This window comes from Nomia melanderi, chromosome 1 (genome assembly GCF_051020985.1).
Source record: "Nomia melanderi isolate GNS246 chromosome 1, iyNomMela1, whole genome shotgun sequence".
Taxonomy (NCBI): domain Eukaryota; kingdom Metazoa; phylum Arthropoda; class Insecta; order Hymenoptera; family Halictidae; genus Nomia; species Nomia melanderi.
In genome coordinates, this window is record NC_134999.1 from 14,840,682 (window position 1) to 14,860,587 (window position 19,906).

At 37.9% G+C, this 19,906-nt stretch overlaps 1 protein-coding gene across 1 annotated transcript in view; it reads left to right on the forward strand.

Annotated features, from left to right (window-relative positions):
* Positions 1-19,906, forward strand: part of LOC116434595 (atrial natriuretic peptide receptor 1) — a 26,435-nt gene continuing 6,529 nt past the window's right edge. Inside the window, exons 1-15 of the mRNA XM_076366219.1 lie at positions 1-458; positions 1,708-1,836; positions 1,932-1,997; positions 2,071-2,249; positions 4,361-4,547; positions 5,135-5,336; positions 5,824-6,054; positions 6,927-7,036; positions 7,109-7,227; positions 10,101-10,269; positions 16,286-16,451; positions 16,549-16,623; positions 16,917-17,196; positions 18,325-18,434; positions 19,334-19,522. Coding sequence (XP_076222334.1) covers positions 391-458; positions 1,708-1,836; positions 1,932-1,997; positions 2,071-2,249; positions 4,361-4,547; positions 5,135-5,336; positions 5,824-6,054; positions 6,927-7,036; positions 7,109-7,227; positions 10,101-10,269; positions 16,286-16,451; positions 16,549-16,623; positions 16,917-17,196; positions 18,325-18,434; positions 19,334-19,522 — 2,280 coding nt within the window. The 5' untranslated portion in view covers positions 1-390. The remainder of the gene's footprint in view (positions 459-1,707; positions 1,837-1,931; positions 1,998-2,070; positions 2,250-4,360; positions 4,548-5,134; positions 5,337-5,823; positions 6,055-6,926; positions 7,037-7,108; positions 7,228-10,100; positions 10,270-16,285; positions 16,452-16,548; positions 16,624-16,916; positions 17,197-18,324; positions 18,435-19,333; positions 19,523-19,906) is intronic.

Genomic DNA, 19,906 nt, shown 5'->3' on the forward strand with positions numbered 1-19,906 from the left:
ATTAATATGAAAAATATTGTAAACAAATATTTACCGTTTAAAGCTGACACGATCAGAAATGATTTTCCATCTGATCTTTAACCCTTTGCACTCGTGGGGCGTCTTACAGTCGCCACCTGATTCGACGCAACAAACTTTCAAACTTTCAATTCAATATTAAACCTTGTGTAACGTATCAACACATAAAACATCGAAGTAAAATAGTTCTGTCTCTTAATTTATAGAAGATAATCAATTGTTAGTTGCGAAAAATATCGTTAATATTTAGCCAGAAAGTAATGAATATTTTTAATGAAAAATATTGTCGAGTGCAAAGGGTTAATTAAGTCAGGATCACAAAATATTGAAATTCCGTGTATCCACGGCGAATCGATTTAACTTACGTGTGTTATGGCGTCCGGTGCTACCGCTGAAGGCAAACGTACCGCAAATTTAAGTATATCCACCAATTATGGCAGGTAAAATGAAAATAACTTAGTAATTTAATGAGACGAGTAACTAAATAATAGTATAGTTTAAGAAATATGATACCAAACCATTAATAAATTCTAACACCATTTGCCACTATTATAATATGACAAGTAATGCTATACGAAACGCTCTAAATTCTCATGGCGGTCGTGTTAAAAATATTTTCTTACCGAAATTCGCGTGTACCATATATGGTATATGTTAACGTTAAGTGCTGCAAGATTTCATAGAGAAAAATACAGAAAATGGGAAAAATCTAATGTTAAATCATTCGATTAAATTGCATTATTATTATTGAATGTTCATCTAGCTGAACGTCACCGCATTATGTAGCATTATTTACAATATACAAATCGTTTCAAATAATCACAGTTGAACACTTTGACTGCCACGGCGGTCACGGATGACCGACGCTTTGAAATTACAAGAAAATAATTATGACTTGGAAGATAATTGATTTTGAATACAAATTTTCCATAACGTATATAACTAAATAATAGGGCAATATAAAAATTTTCATATCAAAGAATTAATAATTTTTGCTTTGTATCTTTGCTATAGAAAGAATAAGTGATACATAAAACTCTGAAGGTTCTCGTGGCAGTCAACGTGTTAACTCTTTGCGCTCCAGAGGCTCCTCTGAGTCACCAAATGATTTGACACAGCAAAACTGTAAACTTTGATACTTAATATTAAACTTTGTATAATGCATCAATGTACGAAATATTGAATGAAAATAGTTCTGTTCTTCGATGCATGTGAGATTTCTTAACACGTTGAACGCCACACGATTTCACGAAGCAAAATACGGGAAACGAAAAAAGATATAATATCGAATTATTGAATTGAATTATGTTATTGTTATAACATGTTTCTCTTGTCGAATGTCAGTGCATTAGGTGACATTATTTATAATATAAAAATGTTTTCAAACAGTCACCGTTTAATTCAATGAATTATAGTTATTCGATTTGGTTGGGGGTCACCGGTGACCCCCATGGCATTCAACGTGTTAATTCAATCTGAGAAAATGTCGTCTGTGTATCTCATTAGAAAATATTGAATATTTCTGGTGAAAAACTTCTGGAGTGCAAACGGTCAACTGTGTGAACTATAGTAATTCGATTTGGTTGAGAGTCACCGATGACCATAACACTGAACATGTTAATCAAATCGTATTGAATTCGAATTTAATCATCGCCGACCCATAATTCGTCGAATTTTATTTCCATACAGAATATCTGCCAGCGGAGCGGACAAGAGGGTAGCGTTTTGCACGGACGTTGACAAATCGATAATAGTCCACAATTTCGAAAAACGAGGATTGGTGCAAGTCGGGCCGGAGGACGACTGGAATTTCTATTGGTAACGAAAAGAACACGAGACTTGCTAGATCAATTTCATCGATGGAATCGGTTGAAGAAATATTGGCTGTATAGCTGTTATTATTATTATTATAGGGCAGCCACTCAATCCTGTAGAACTATATTCAGCGTGGAAACCGGATATAGGATGGATGACAAACAGTACGTTATTTAGTTTCCGAAATAGCGATGAATGTCAATAGCTATTACCTAAATGCTGCCCGGTTCTCCCCAGGATGATCAATCATTTCCCGAATCATTACGAGCTCACGCGGAAGGACCTGCTGGTGAAAAATATCAAAAGGTACCGGAAGGAACTGGAACGCGAAGGGAATCCGCTGGCGGAAAGAGGAGACGGCCCAGGGAAATATCTCTATTTAGATTTCATTCCCGTCACATTCGTCTTGCCAGCAGGCAAAGTATAATTATTAATTGCTCCCCGTTTATGATTAACCCATTGGCGTACTATTTACTTTCGCCACTAAGCTCGTGTACCATTTTACTATCGACAATTTGAAAGAAATGCAACAAAACTGTCCATTCTACTTCAAGTGGAAATTTTATTTGAAGATAATACAATAATAATAGCAAAGTAGTTGTTTGCTTTGATCCGTGGGCAATGAGTAACATCGATTGTTGTTAAAGTATTCTAGAAATCTTCATCGCGAGTCTGACTCGTCATTGTACGGCAAGGGGTTAACGCATTGTTGACCGGTCACGAGTTAACTTGTGCTCGCACTAGCATTGACTATTTCAATTTTTGAAGCGCAGGGCAGTGAAGAATATTGCAAAAGTAAAGTGTTCAATTTATTTAAAAGACCGCGTAAAAGAAACCGCATAAAAAGGATGTTCAGAAATTTAAGAAATAGCGAGAAAGTGCTTTCAAACAAAATAAATAATTAAACACCTGTTCTACCTTGACTATATCGTGAATTAGAGACATTTGAAAGTTCCAGTTAAGCTTAATGGCGTCGTTCTCCAGCACGTGTTTCAAGGATCGACGGGGACAGTACCCTGTCAGGATCAAACCGGTCGGTGACGGTGAACAGAGGCAGGCTCCAATCTAACATTGATTTCAAATTTAGTAGAAGATTCAGCAAATCAAAAAGCAAGTACAGTCAAACCTGTTTTTGTGCGGTAGATAGGGACCGCATAAAAAAGAATGTTCAGAAATTTACGAAACAGTGAGAAAGTGCTTTCAAACAAAATAAATAATTAAATTACACATGGAATCGTTTTAAAAAAATTCAATTTCCCATACATGGGGAAATTTTGGTTGTAGTCCAAAACGCGCATCTTCTTGCGATGAACTGGTTCAAAGTCGGTTTCGTCACTTGAAAAACAACAACACCGTTGGAATTCATGTACCGCATAAAAAAAATCGCACAAAAAAAATCACATAGAAAAGGACCGCACGAAAATAGGTTTGACCGCATATTGAAGCTTATTCAGATTGTTTCACTTCCCTATTTAATTACGGAATAATAACCGGTGACATAGCATAGCTTCTGCGTAAAACTGCCGGTTAACAATGTGTTAAGTCCCACGTCTAAGTCCCACGCGCCGCTTTCGCGCTCTTCAGATTTCATGTCGGAAACACTCAGCGCATTTCAACGATACGGACCACTTACGGTGCACTCACAATGTGACGAAACGCGGTCAACTTTTCAGACGCATGTACCTCGTATTGCTACTTTTTTTGTATATAAGTAATCCAAGTAATACATTTTGTATTTCCTTGTTACCTGTTACAAATTAATATATATATATATTAATTTTATATAGTTTTATACAGTTTTATGTAGTATTATACCTTTTTATATAGTTTTTATATTCTTTTACATAGTTATATATAGTTTTATATAGTATTTCATAATTTTATATCGTTTTATACTGCTTTATATAGTTTTGTATAGTTTTGTACAGTTTTATATAGCATTACATATATATACATATTATACATATATATATATATATATATATACACACATATATAAAACTATATAAAACGAATTAAAACTATATAAAATAATTTATAACTATATAAAACAGTATAAAACGATATAAAATTATGAAATACTATATAAAACTACATATATATATATATATATATTAATTTGTAAAATATTCTCGTTACCAGTACGCAATTACATAATAGTATTAACACATTGCGTACTGGTAACGAGAAATCTCGTTTATATAAAGACACTGAGATATGCAACTTTGCTAATTACCGCAGCATTAAAAGAAATATTAAATTTGATTCGAATTAATTATCTATTCAAAATGTATTACATAACAATATGATATCTGAGCTTTTGTATGTGTAGTGATATAGATTGATCTCGCTGAAAATCGGAAACAATTCAGTTTTTTGAAAATTAGCCGGTATACGATGTGTGAAGACAAACGCTGTCGCGTTGCTTGGCTTTTCTCGACATGAAATAAAAGGAGCGCTATTGCGCTTTTTTCGACTGTGTTTTTTTAAAAAAGCTCCGGTACTCAAACGGTTGATCGTGATGTAGACTACAACATGTTCGTGGAGGAGTACCGGAAGTCACCGCAAAGCACGTGGATCATGAAACCGTGCGGCAAGTCGCAGGGCGCTGGAATCTTTTTAATTAACAAACTGAGTAAACTGAAGAAATGGTCCCGGGAAGCGAAGAACCCGTTCAATCCGAATTTGACGAAGGAATCGTATGTTATATCCAGGTGTGCGGTCGTTTGAGCCATTTTATTTTGAAAGTGGCTTAAGTCCAGTTGAAAAAGATTCGAAAACTGTTAGCTCTTCGCGGAGGAACTTTCGTATTTGCAATATGAAGTCGCAGATAAATTATTTCATTCCTCGAACAGCGAGACATCGGTATTTAGTTTACTTTCTCAATATTATTTACGCACTTGATACATAATCTAGCTTCATTTGCTGACGGTTTTCTGTCATTTCACGAATGTCGACACTTTGCCGAGATCTAACTTTCATGTTTGTAATATTAAGTTGCAAAACAAATAGTTCAAATACTCAAACAGTAAGAAACCAGTACATAATTTCCTTATTCTACATTATTTAGGCATTCGATGTGTGATTTGGTAGAGTCTACAAAAGGTTTTGTATTTTTTAGAGAATCTTCGTCCGCAGAGGGTTAAAGAATAAAAAGATTATGTAGAATTAGAACTATTGTAACGGTTAACTTGATCTCTTCGAAGAATGGACTTACGCGACTTTCAAAATAAACAGCTCATTTGTTAGTTAAACAAAGAAAAGGCAGAGGAAACTCATTAACTTCGTTACGAATCAATAGGTACATCGATAATCCCCTTCTAATCGGTGGTAAAAAATTCGATCTACGATTATACGTTCTGATCACGTCTTTCCGACCGCTGAAGGCGTATTTATTCAAGCTCGGTTTCTGCCGATTTTGCACTGTTAAATACGACACCAGTATACAAGAACTGGACAACATGTACATACACCTCACGAATGTGTCCGTGCAAAAGCATGGTGTGAGTACTGTAGACTAATACTTAACTAATATTGAAACTAACTAGAAGTCCAGCAGTTAATCATTGTTTCGGTTGTGAAACAAATTTTCAACTATTATACAGCGTGTCGCAAAAAATGTTGTCATACATAAAAAAAATAAAATTCAGCGTTCCACCAGTTGAACCGTTTATTTTGCAAGTGTTGAAGTCCACTTAAAAAAGAACTATTAAACAATAAAAAGATTATGTAGAATTGTAACTATTATAACGAGTAACTTGACTTTTTTGAAAAATAGATTTAAGCTACTTTCAAGGTAAACAACTCAGTTAATACAGTGTGGCAACGTTTCTTTTGCGACATCCTGTATTTTAGAGCAAACACAGATTTAGAGTATGTCTAGAACTGTTCTCTTTTTTCGGTAAGTTATCGATGATAAAGTGGTCGTATCGGTCATAGTCGAGAAAGGAATTACAGGACAAAGGGTTAATCAAGAAATTTATGTTTCAGGAGGAATACAATTCTAAACACGGCGGCAAACTAAGTGTGCACAACCTGAGACTGTACCTGGAGAGCACACGTGGGAAAGCAGTCACGGAGAAGCTGTTCGCGAACATCACCTGGTGCATCGTGCACTCGTTGAAAGCTGTTGCTCCGGTGATGGCCAATGATCGGCACTGCTTCGAGTGCTACGGCTACGACATCATCATAGATAACGAGCTGAAACCGTGGCTTATAGAGGTCCTTCCATCGCTTTGTGATTCTTTACTCTAAAAATCCTCGTACACGTTCAAGCTATTCAGCATCGCAACAAGTGATGGGTTCGAGTCTTTTAAGGCTTCCAGATACATGTCGCACTTAACACGAAAATCTTCAGAGCTTTATGTATCGCTTCTTTTGTAGCGAAGTAACTATTCCTCTTTATCTTTGCTACAAAAGAATAAGCGATACAAAACTCTAAAGGTAAAGAGGAATAGTTACTTATTGTTTGGTAGCGCAATGCTTATGTTACACTGTCATCTAGTAATTAGGAAATATTTCCATTCGATATTAGGTACCTGACAAATTGTAATTATTATCGAGTAATTTGAAAGCTCTGGTCATCCGTGACCACCGTGGTAGTCAACGTGTTGAATAAAAAGTTAAAAGACTAGAACCCATCACCTCATTTTGCAACGTGTTTAATACCCTAACAGGACCTGTACTCTTATAACCATGCAGCATCGTAAAGAGTGATGGCTTGAGTCGTTTAAGGTTTCCAGATACACTCAAGCAAACAGTGAAGAAGACTCGAACCCATCAGCGCATATTGCAACATGTTTGGTACCCTAACAGGACCTGTACTCTGTGTCCATCCCAAGTCTCAAACAATAGTTCACACATTAAGGGCATGCAGCGTGGCTAAGGAGGTTCTGCTCCCCCAACGCAAAGCGTCGAGGACCTCGCCACTCGTTTTCAGTTTCAAATTACACCAGGGTATACCCCTATCCGTGAAAACGGGGTTGTCGTGAAATATCAGCTGAGAAAGCATAAACAGAACAGTGCAAACGCTTCGCGGGAAAGATCCTTCGTCCAATAATACCAACACTGAGAGTCTTTCCCTTAAATTTCAGGTGAACGCGTCGCCATCGCTAACGTCCACCACCGTCAACGACCGTATCCTGAAGTACAAGTTAATCGACAACATAATATCGATCGTGCTTCCTCCGGACGGCGTGCCAGAGTAAGAAACCCTTACAGAATCCCGAAACGACTACGATCATCCACAGTTCCCAGCAAATTCTATTAACCGCAGCGTGAGGTGGAACAAATGCCCGCTCCCGGAAGCCTTGGGCAACTTCGAGCTTCTCCTGGATGAAGAGATCTGCGCGCAGGAGGAGAAAGAATACTCCGACAAGAACCGAGCGTCCTCGAGTAAATGGAAATAGTTACTTAACATATTGAATGCATAACTCGCGAGCCTCCGCGGGAGTATCCCCGGTCTTCAAAGAGGGCGAAGCGAAGATTGAAGTGGCAACGGGACGGAAGTCGCGCGTCCTCGCGCAATTTAGAAAAATTCGATCAATAAAGGCCGGTTCTTTTCGAAATAATTGTATCGAGGATCCAGATACCGTTTGTATCGAGTATCGAGGGAGGACGCGGACTCCGAGGCATGCGTAGACGCGGCCGGGGTTGCCCCGCGAGCTCGCCCATCGGCAAAGCGCATGTACCAGAACTTCCAAATGCATGTCTCCCTTAGTATTTTGCCTGTACCACGTCAAATCTGTCGTGAACCCGGGATTCCCCGGAAGAACGCGTCCCGGCCGTCGCGCGTTGACACACGAGCGAGTTATCGGACGTCCTAATAGATTACGCTGGATCACCCCGAGCGCGTTATGTCGGTCGGCATATAAGGGTGAATCTCTTCCGGGGGTGGTTTAGATGCGTCCGAGCCGGCGCTCCGTCACATGACTCGCTTAATTCCGCCGGGCAATCTTAGGAACACGCGTCACCTGCGATCCTAAACAGGCGACACACGAATTCACTCGACGCCAATCATCTCTCGGTAATCCTTCGAACGATGTCGGTCGAACGTTACGCTTCGCGCCGCTGAAATCACCGCGACGAGGATGGAAGATCCGCGCCGAAGCGCGCTGTCCGCGAGTGTGAAGTTTCTGATCGTTATTGGAATATCTCGGGCGATCGCCACGGCCAACGTTTCTTTCGGTAAGATCATGTGCGGCTTTGGAATTCCTTTTCTGTGGAAACATTCGAGACGTCGGGAAACGGAGCGGAAGTTTTTGCGCTCGGGCTTGACACGTGGATCGAGAGAAACTCTTAATGTAGATCTTGATAGTGCAGATCTTGACAATGAAACTGTCTTATCGGATTCGAATTACTTCGATGCAAATAGATGATTCCAATGAAGTTGGTCGAGTTTACATTGTTCGAGATAGGTTTCTCTTAACACGTTCGCGGACAGTAAGAATTTTAACACTACAACCGAAGATTTAACCCTTTCAACTCTGTACGCTCGAATATTGCACCAGTTGTAATATTAAATATTTTAATGAATCTTAAAGAAACTACCCTAAAATTATTCGATTTTCCACATATCCAAATTTTCTGCTAACAAGGAAAATAAAAGATCGAAGAAATGTTATAGCATTTCTAATTTTCGCTAGGAATGCTATAAAAATTAGTTGCAGTTGTTGATAGATTACAAAACAACCTGGAGTGCTAAGGATTTAATACGACTGATGTGTAATCCTTATAAAAATTCTAATAGATTATTTTCAGTTTCTTGAGACATTCATTATAGTATCCAAGTCAAAGCTATTTATTTTCAAGATCATTTCGAATATTCGATGCTTTTGAGATATCGATAATTGTGAAACAAGACAATAGAAATATCATTTTGACTGGTACGGTAGTTCTAGTGTTAATGTGCTGTAAAAATAGAATGCAACTTCAGTTCTCCGAAAATGCGTGACAATGTGAAAAAATTAAGGCTACGTAGAATTAAATGCGTACTATGTGGCTGATAAATTTGAATGTTATAGCATCCGAGTCATTTGGCGTCACAATGAAGATGAATTCTATAGCATTCACGTTCGTGAACGTGTTAACACTTAGCTAACCGAATGAGATCTTTTCACTTAGCTTATTGCTTTTTATTCTGTTCATCTTTTCTTTTGTTGTTTAGTAATCTTAACACATTGCATACCGGCTAATTTTCAGAAAACTGAATTGTGATGGCAATTTTCACTGAGGTCAACTTATATCACTATACATAGAAAAACTCGGATATTATATTGTTATGTAATATATTTTAAATAGATAATCAATTCGAATCAAATTTTATATTTTTTCCAATGCTGTGGTAATTAGCGAAGTTGCTAGTTGTCTTTATATAAAAACGAGATTTCTCGTTACCAGTACGCAATGTGTTAACCCTTTGCGGACGAATGTCGACGTTTCGAGATGAAACGTTAATATTTGGAAGACTAAGTCGCAGACAAACGATTCAATTACTCGGACAGCAAGAGATTAGCATGAAGTTTCCGTTTTTTCTATTGTTTAAGCAAGCGGTATGTAATTTAGCTTCATCCGTTGAAGGTTTCGCACATTCCAAAGAATCTTCGTCCGCAAAGGGTTAAAATCTGATTATCCGCAATCCCTCCATTACGGTTCTTGTGTTTACAAACGAAAGTTTTTAAATTAATTAAATTGAACGAGTTCAATTGAAGACATAGAAGATGTAGTTACAGTTCTGTTTAGACAGTTGCCTAAATGTTCTATCGAATCTAAAGGTTCTATCGAATTCATTATCGATCACTCTTCGAAAGGTCTATTTGCAAATAGTTTAATCAATAACGTCTACATTAGCGGTAACGTCTATACCGAATTAATCGAATAGACGAGCCACGAGGTAATAAATATGTTAAAACGAGCAGAATCCTGCTGATCTGCAGATCCCCGAAAACAACGCTCGGAATATATTCTCCGTCGGGATGTCGCGTCCCTTTTGCCGACCCTTTTTCGGTGTCACGAGCAGTTGCGCTTATGAATGAAATAATCATCGTTTCTGTGCGATTTATTTCGACGGCCGGCAACGGGAGAACGACTCTTGCCCATTTGAGTCCCGATTGGGGATGCTTCGCCAGCGCGCGAGAACCGTCGGCGTTTCAATTCCCCTTTTTCCAACGGATGTCCCTCCCTTTCTTTTGATCCGTCGATTTCGATTTCGCGCGGAAAGAGTTCCACAAAGTTTCTCACCGAGCGTCGTTCGGTCTGGATTCACGCAGCGGATCATGGGAACTCCCCGAGGATCTACAACGTCGGTGTCCTGATGGCCTCCCATCTGAACAGCCCGTTCGATCTCGAGAGATGCGGTCCAGCTGTCGACTTGGCCTTGGCCGAAGTGAACGACTTTCTGAACGTACACAACGTGCAACTGCGCAAAGTTCAAGGAAGGTGAGTAACGGAACTTCCTCCGTCATCCCTTAGAATCGGACTACCGTTCGACGTCCGGCTTTCACGTCGGGATCCTTTTATATTAATACGTTGAATGCCGTGGGGGTCCCCCACGGCAAATCGAATTACTATAATTCACTGAATTAAACGATGATTATTTGAAAACATATCTATATTACGAATAATGCTACATAATGCGTTGACAATAAGAAATCTCACATGCATCGAGGAAGAGAACTATTTTCTTTCAATATTTCGTACATTGATGCTTTATACAAAGTTTAATATTAAGTATCAAAGTTTACAGTTTTGCTGTATCAAATCATTTGGTGACTCAGAGGAGCCTCTGGAGCGCAAAGAGTTAACACGTTGACTGTCACGAAAATCTTCAGAGTTTTATGTATCACTTATTCTTTCTATAGCAAAGATACGAAGCAAAAATTATTAATTCTTTGATATGAAAATTTTTATATTGCCCTATTATTTAGTTATATACGTTATGGAAAATTTGTATTCAAAATCAATTATCTTCCAAGTCATAATTATTTTCTTGTAATTTCAAAGCTTCGGTCATCCGTGACCGCCGTGGCAGTCAAAGTGTCCAACTGTGATTATTTGAAATGATTTGTATATTGTAAATAATGCTACCTAATGCGGCGACGTTCAGCTAGATGAACATTCAATAATAATAATGCGATTTAATCAAATGATTTAATATTAGATTTTTCCGATTTTGTGTACTTCGCTCTATGAAATCGCGGCGTTCAATCAAATCGATTTACTATAGTTCACTTAGTTAAACGATGATTATTTGGAAACATATCTATATTACAAATAATGCTACATAGTGGCGCTGACGTTCAGCTAAATGAGCATTCAATAAAATGATTTAATATTATATTTTTCTCATTTTCTGTACTTCGCTCTACGAAATCGCGGCGTTCAATCAAATCGAATTACTATAGTTCACTCAGTTAAACGATGATTATTTGAAAACATATCTATATTACGAATAATGCTACATAATGCGTTGACATTCAGCTAGATGAACACGCAATAATAATAATGCAATTCAATTAAATGATTTAATATTGTACTTTTCCCATTTTCTATATTTTGCTCTATGAAATCGCGGCGTTCGATCAAATCGAATTACCATAGTTCACTCAGTTAAACGATGATTATTCGCAAACATTTCTATGTTATAAATAATGCTGAATAAGTAATTCTATAATTTTACTATATTACTGAATAAGTAATTTGATAACATTACTATATCACTAAACACTAAACAGAAATTCTTAGAGTAGAAGTTGAGTTACGAGAAACATTTATTTTATTCTCTCGAGCCTCCTTTTCACAGAAAATTCACCGTTTTTTTTTACATCGTCAATTAGCAAACAGCCAGCGCGACGCTGTATTAGATCGCAAGCGAAAGTTTGATATATTATCGTCTATCGCTCAGATAGGACGGTCAATTTGATTTATTCCGCGAATCAAGCATGACCGAGTGACACTCGAGGCTGGTCCTGAAGGGGTTAAATCGGTCGCCGGTGTTCCGTGTCCGGAAAAATATAACAGAAGGGAAAACGGGGGGACGCGTTTTGTCCTAGATACCGGCCGACCCTGCGTAAGTTGATCCGCTTCTGACCACGCGTCACCATCGCTTCCATGTCATTACATTAATTCAATTGGGCAGACGTTTGCATGAAAAAATCCGGGCCTCCGATTGCGACTGGATCCGCCATTGTTAAATGAAATCGTCCAAATTCTGCGTGGGTCGCTTCGAAAAGGAACCCTTTAATACTGGAACTCATTAATTTATTTTCCAGTTATTGTAAAGATAACGGATGATTCTCTGAGAAATTACTAGAGAAATTGATCTAGTAATACAGAAGCTATACTGCAAATCAATTGAAATCTCAATAGTTGCGCCATTTCCTACAGAGAAATTTCAAAAAGACAGTTTCACTGGTAATTCTAGTGTTAAATGTCCTGGAAAATAGTCATCGATATTACTCTTACCAACCAGCAATCCATTATTTATATTAGATAACTAATAACAGATTACCTATTTCTTTGTTAACTGAATAAACTATTAAAAAAATAGAAAAAATAGGTAGTCACATTGTCCTGGCAAATAGTCATCGATATCACTCTTACCAACGAGCAATCCATTATTTATATCAGTTAACTAATAACAGATTACCTATTTCATTGTTAACTGAATAAACTACTGAAAAAATAGAAAAAATAGGTAGTCAACACGTTGACTGCCACGAGAATTTATAGCGTTTTGAATAGTAATACTTATTCTATAACAAAGGCAAATGATATTGAAAATAATTATTAATGATTTAGTATCACAGTAGTCATATCACGCTATGATCTAGCTACTTATGTTACTAAATATTCTTATTTGAGATCAAGTTTTTTATTGTAATCCTTCTTCAGCAATTTCGAAGCTCTAGTCATCGGTGACCACCGTGGCAGTCAACGTGTTAACACGTTCGCTACCAGCATCACATATTTCACAGACGCAATCTTATATTTTACATAAAGTAAATGGAGTTAATTTTACGGATATTGTTATTTTTATATATATATACATATTTATATTTATATAAATATATAAATTTAGCTACTAAATTCTAAATAAAATAAATTCTAAATTCTAAAAATTCTAAATAAAATAAATACTAAGTTCTAAAAATTCTAAATAAAATAAATTCTAAGTTCTAAAAATTCTAAATGAAATAAATTCTAAATTCTAAAAATTCTAAACAAAATAAATTCTAAATTCTAAAAATTCTAAACAAAATAAATTCTAAATTTTAAAAATTCTAAATAAAATACATTCTAAATTCTAAAAATTCTAAATGAAATAAATAAATTCTAATACTAAAGTTAGTTACTAAAATCAGATCGCGTAAAAACTACGCGTGGTGTTTCAATTTACGGGTGAAAAAGAGGCTCGCGCCACAGAAGTCCGCGTTAGCGTGAGTCAGGCTTACGAATTACAGCTAACGGCGGGATTCGCGGGATTCAATAAAAAACGGATCAGAATGTTAAGTAATCCGGTCGGAATCACGGCGAAGATGTTCTCTAAAGCGAAATGTTCAATTCCTCGGCGGGGGTCGGCGCATTACGATTCGTTAACGAAGGGGAGCGAAGGCCGAAGATCGCCGAAGACGATAATTCCTCGTGTACCGGTCAGCGTCCAATCATTGCCCATTCATCGGCACGATTGATCTATCATTATGTCAAATTGTTAGTTACACCTGGAGTGACACAGCACTCCGTGACCCCCCCAATTATCGATCACCCTGCCAGGTTGAAACGCGGATCCTCTTCCCGGCCGATTCGATTGTCCGTCGTCGCCCCCCCTGCGCTGGACCCGGTAATTCGATCGTGCAATGTTTGCTGCCCGGAACGTGATCATCCATCAAGTCGTTTACACTTGTTCCTCGGCGATATATTGTTTGGTCCCGATAACCATTGTCTACAGGGCCACCTTTTTTGTTCTCCGATCGCGTCGTATCGCCGAAAAACGGGCACGCGCTCCTAGGAGATTGCGATCTCGAGTAAGGAAGCAGACGTCCGACGCAAATATTGGTGTAAGGGTCGCGATAGAGTTGACCCTTGACACTAGAGTAACCTTCAGTCCATTAACCGTTTGCACGATTTATTTCTCAACTGTGATCGGTACTAGCTTGTTAATAACCCTTTGCACTCGAGAGGCAATAATAGAGAAAAGGGAAACTATGCACTGATTCCTCGCTATTTGAGTTATTAAATCATTCGTTGGTAACTCAGTATTCGAAATATGAAAGTTTGATCTCGGCAAAGCGTCAACATTCGTCCGCAAAGGGTTACCCATCGTCGTACACTTTTAGTTTTAACCCTTTGCACTCGAGAGGTGACTCTCAGTCTCCGTTTGATTTGATCTAACAAAGTTGCAAAGTGTTATATATAGTATTAAGTTTTGTATAATGCATCAATATCCGAAATATTTATATAAAACAGCTTTGTTTCCTAATTGACGTATGTTTGCTCATTAGTTCGTTTTAAATAGTGTCGTCTATGTCTCATTGGAAAATGTCGAATGTTTCACTAGAAATATTCAACACTCTTTGGTAAAATCTAGACGATGCTCATTGCGACTAATGTAAATAATTTAATCGATAAATTAAAGGTCAAAACTATTTTACTTCGATATTTCACACAGTGACGCGTTATACAAAGTTTAGTGTTAAACATCAAGCTTTATAATTTTATCAAACCAACTGGTGACTGAGAGTCACCTCCCGAGTGCAAAGGGTTAACATTTTACCGACCGCTGCCACGTACGCGCGATTATCATTCCGATGCTTGTACAGGAATACATATCGATGCTACTTTTAGAGAAACAATTGCTTCCACTGTTCTCCCTTCCCAATTTACCAGATCATCTTTTGTTAAAATCTTTTAACCCTTTGCACTCGGGAGGTGACTCTCAGTCACCACTTAATTTCCTACAGTGAAGCTGTAAAGTTTGATATTTAATATTATACTTCACATAATGCATCAATCTAAGAAATATTGACGTAAAATATCTTTGCTCGTCAATTCGCGTGAATTTCTCGTCGAGTTGGTTTCACAAAATATCGTCTTCGTCTCATTAGAAAATGTTGAAATATTTCTAGCGAAAAACTTCGGAGTGCAAAGGTTTAAGCAGATGCTTCTACTGTTAGTTTGAAACTGTCTTTTCTCTAACGGCGATGCGATAAATGTGCGGCCGGCTAAGTGTTAAGAATTTATTAAGAGAAAGAGCAGATTCGGAGGTATACCCTGTATCAATGTTTGCTACAGAATATAATAATTAAATTTGAATTCAAAGGGATCGAGTAATGTTCACGTTTGTTCGATTCTGACACGTTATTGTAAGGCAAAGGGTGAACGATCACTTATCCCCTTCCCCGTTAATCTCGCCTTTTCCCGCGTTGTTCTCGACTGATCAAATATACGGGGTAAGATAAGGAAACGTAAGAATCTTGAGGATTTCTATATCGATCGCGGTGATTGAGATGTATTACCGGAAGACCCATTCTTGATTTCTTCCTGTACGATTATCGGAAAGATACAGACGCTTCTTTGAGGAACGGCTGAAGTTGATTCGGTAACAGGATAATTACAATATAAATCAATTGAGATTTTGATAAATACACTTTTATAGTTTCTAGAAGAAGATAGTTACTTGAATTTCTCGGTAGTTCTAGCGTTGAACTTGCATTGCTGATTATTGAAGGTGTTAACCCCTTGGTCTATGATTTATTTTTCAACTACGATCGATGCACCAACTTCGACAATAATAATGTAGTATCTAGAATTTTTAGCGTAGGTTAAGGTATTTTTAAGAAGAGTGAATGTAAGAATGAGTGTGAGTGAAGGACAGGCTGTAAAACGGTCGAGGGAAAGTGGCCTGCGCAACGTCACGGACCCAAGACTGCAGGGCCAGCTTTCCAGGGGTGCATCTGAATGTTTGCGATGAGTGCGAGTGAGAAGAATGCTTGTGGGGAAGAGAATGTCTGTAAAAGAGTGGTAAGAGAGTAGCGAGGGAGAGTCGTGTGTTGGCCTCCGTGGCATTGAGTTGTATTTTTTACGTGTTGTCCGTATTGTTTCATTATTTCATTAACCCCTTAACTTGCACGCTCGAGTTAATTCGAGCGCGCTAAACAGGCCAAACTGTGAAAATAACAATGCGAAAGCAAATGGAAAAAATCGTTTTATCGATATTTATCATTTACATGGGATTGTAAGCTATAACACTTATTTATTCAAGAATAACATATAGCCTTTTTCCATGGAACAAAGGCGCAGTATATCAAAATTGATTTTTTTTGGCCTGTTTTTTCAAAAAAACTGTGCGCTAAGGGGTTAAATACATATATTTATTTCTAATTCTCGATTACCGAAGATCCACCTTTTCACTGTCTATAATAATAGTAACCACTATAATATTTGTCTGGATTTCCAGCTACCCGTCCTGCAGCGGGGCCACGGCACCAGGTCTGGCGGCCGACATGCATTTCCAGGACAACGTGATCGCGTTCATAGGCCCTGCCTGCGCGTTCGCCCTGGAACCGGTCGCGAGGCTCGCGGCGTACTGGAACACCCCTATTATCACAGGAATGGGCGATCAAGTATGTTCACACGTTCGTCGGTGAATGAATAAAAGATCGGTCCGCTCTACCTACATCCTCTCAGATTATGTAATCGCAATATTTTCCAACGGACAAGCCACCGTCGGAGGGCGAGCTGTCCGTAACCTCAGGCATCCTCGGCAGAATCAATAAGTGGAAAAACGAAAGCTCGGTAAGGAGACGCGCCGGATGCAATTCCCTCTAGTGTTTGCATGACTCTTTGCTCGTTAACGTTAATCGATGACGTTCCGGTAATTATCGCGTGCGTGACTGCGTATTCTCCTCGCGAAGAACACGAGAACCTTCGCTTCTCTCTTTCTTTCTCTCTGTTTCTCATCCCCAGCGTATTTATGACTCCATTAGTATTCTTAATTAACCGTGGCCTTGTTAGAACGGCCAGGATAAACCGATACCGTCGTTTCTGCCCTCAAGCGTTCTCTTCCTCGTTTGCTTCCCTCGTTATAGGGCATTTTCAAGGACAAGAGCAAGTATCCCACGCTGACCAGGATGTCCTACTGCCAGTGTCGGCTGCGATTGGTCTTCTCCAGCATCTTTAAGGAGTTCGGATGGTCCCACGTGGCGCTGATATTGGACAGGTCCGATTTGTTCTCGTGGACGGTCGGCAAAAACTTGGAGTACGGCCTGCGCAAAGATGGCTTGCTGAAGTTTGTCAGGGAACTCGATGGCAACTCCGCGGACGAGCCGTACCATTTTTATCTGCGCGACGCCAGTATGTACGCTAGAGGTAAACGATCGATTGACGAGATTTTTATGTTAACGTTAGATTTAATGATATTTACCTGTTCTTAGAGAAATCGTTGTCCGTTCGTTTAGATCGTAGATATTAGAGGTTTAACGCGTTGACGCTCATTTTGAAATCGGCGAGTGCTTCCAAACACACTTCTTTTTTTTGTCAATTGGTTCTTGAGGAGTTCGATCAAGATTTCATACTTAGAGATTAAAATTATTGTATTTTTTAATAAATTTCCCTAAAAAAGGTAAATGTCTATAGCCGTCGTTTGTTTTTCAGCTTCGATTTCTCTGATACGCAAAAGACGGCTATAGACGTTTTATCCAACGATATTTTTTGAAAATAATTTAGGAAAAAATAAAAGAGGCATATTTTTATAAACATAACCTTATTTTGCACATGATCTTCATTTACATTCTGTTTTAATGTAACACAAAATTGGAAGATACAAGAACAAAAATTTCTACGTGAACGCCTCAACAGTTTATAATGGCTACGAATTATTTTTGTTGGAGTTTTCTGGAGTAACTGTTTTACTTCAACAATTATTAAAAGAAAACTAAAGGATTTAGAGGGTAAATTCAACAGTGATATACGTTCTTTTAATTGTTTTATAATACTAAAAATATAGGACTGCTGTAGACGTCGTTTGCATCTACAAGCACGCGCAATGGACGTCTATAGACGTCATTTACGTCAACACATTGCGTACCGGCTACTTTTCAGAAAACTGAATTGTTCGGATGGAAATTTTCAGTGAGATCAACTTATATTGCTGTACATACAAAAACTCAGATATATTGTTATGTAATGTATTTTAAATAGACAATCAATTTGAATCAAATTTCATATTTTTCTAAATATTATAATAATTAGCGAAATTGCATAGCTAAGTGTCTTTATACGAAAACGAGATTTCTCGTTGCCAGTACGCAATATGTCAACCCTTTCTACTCGAAAGTTTCTCAATGGAAACGTGTTAAGAGTAGACGATTAGGATAATCTTCCCCGGTGAATGTTTCGAATAGTTTGAAAAATTCTTGTTTGGAGAAGATTAATCTTTGCGTGGTACTAATTTGGAGTTTTACGGAGATTTGATGCGTTGCCTCGTGTTCCTCGTAGTGTTGATACTCAGTGTCCGCGGGACTCTCGTCAGGAAGTTTATGCTGGCAGCTCATGACTTGGGAATGACGAGAGGAGACTGGGCGTTCCTCGACGTCGAAATATTTCAGGTGAATGGAACTATGATTTCAATTCTTCTAAACTGGAAGACATGTTTAACACTATTCCTACCGACACTCCACGTATACCTATTCCTACCGCGACCAATCAAATGACTACTCTTTAGCATGACTTATATTTTTTAATATAGAATGAAGATAATAGCCAATTTGACAGTATACAAATATAGTTTCTTTCATTTAGAAGTATATAATGTACATTTTATTCGTTTTCACTGCATTTTTTACAAATAGGTTTGTCGATTGTACATTTCCTACACGCGTACTTTTTACATTTTAGACAGATTTTGTTAGTCTTATTGTTTGTGCAATATCTTATTTGGCATGGTTTCCGTTCGCGTGAACCCGTACTTGTACTTGTGACGGGTGTTGCTTGATTTTCTTTGCCTAACTCTAGTTTTTTTTTTATATTTAATGGCAAGTTCTTCTGCCAATTGAAATAAAAATTCCTGCCTCGAAATTTCTTCTCCCGTGGATTCTTTATATAAAAGCCATGCATTTATCCGGGCTGAATCTAGGATATTGAAAAATACCTGTAAAGGCCATCTCCGACATTTAGATTTTACTAAAATAGATATAAATAAAAGAGATATAAATCGTTCTGCCGGTCAAATGACCGGTCGTGGTAGGTAAGACAGACTACAAATTTTTCTCAGAAAATAACAAAGAAAGGTGTGAGTATTGAAAAATGTTTTATACATATATTTTAGGACAAGTCGTGAAGTATAAAGGCGATTCAATTACGTGGTCTATAGGAAATTCTAATCGAAATTTTAAAAACAGTCATTTGACTGCTTGCGGTAGGAATAGTGTTAAAAACGAGATTTCTCGTTACCAGTACGCAATGTGTTAACATTTACTTGGTTGAAACCTGTTTCATTGGAACGCAGGGTTCCTATTGGGGCGACCACGATTGGGAAGTTGGCGACGAGGACGACGCTGTGGCAAGGAAAGCTTACGAAGCTCTGTTACGAGTTTCATTGCTACAGCCGACTAGCCCTCGGTTCCAAGATTTCGCGGAGACGGTGCGCCAAAGGGCGCAGACAGACTACAATTACTCATTTTCCGATGGAGAGGAAGTAGGTGCTAGTAAACTTTGGAAAATTCGCGTAGCTTAACACTAGAGCTACCGAGCATTTAACCCTTTGCACTCGAAAGTCTTCTGCTAGAAATATTCGGCACTCTTTGATCAAATATAGACGATGTTTATTGCAACTAATGCAATTAATTTAATCGATAAATTAAGGAACGAAAGTATTTTACTTTGATATTTTACACGATGGTGCATCAAATTAAGTGGTGACTGAGTGACCTTACGAGTACAAAGGGTTAATATGAGTGACATGTAATCTATATAAAAATTGTAATAATAGATTATTTTCAGTTCCTTCACGTATTAATTATAGTATTCAAGTGACACTATTTATTTGCAAAATTCTTCCGAGTATTTATATTAATTCTAT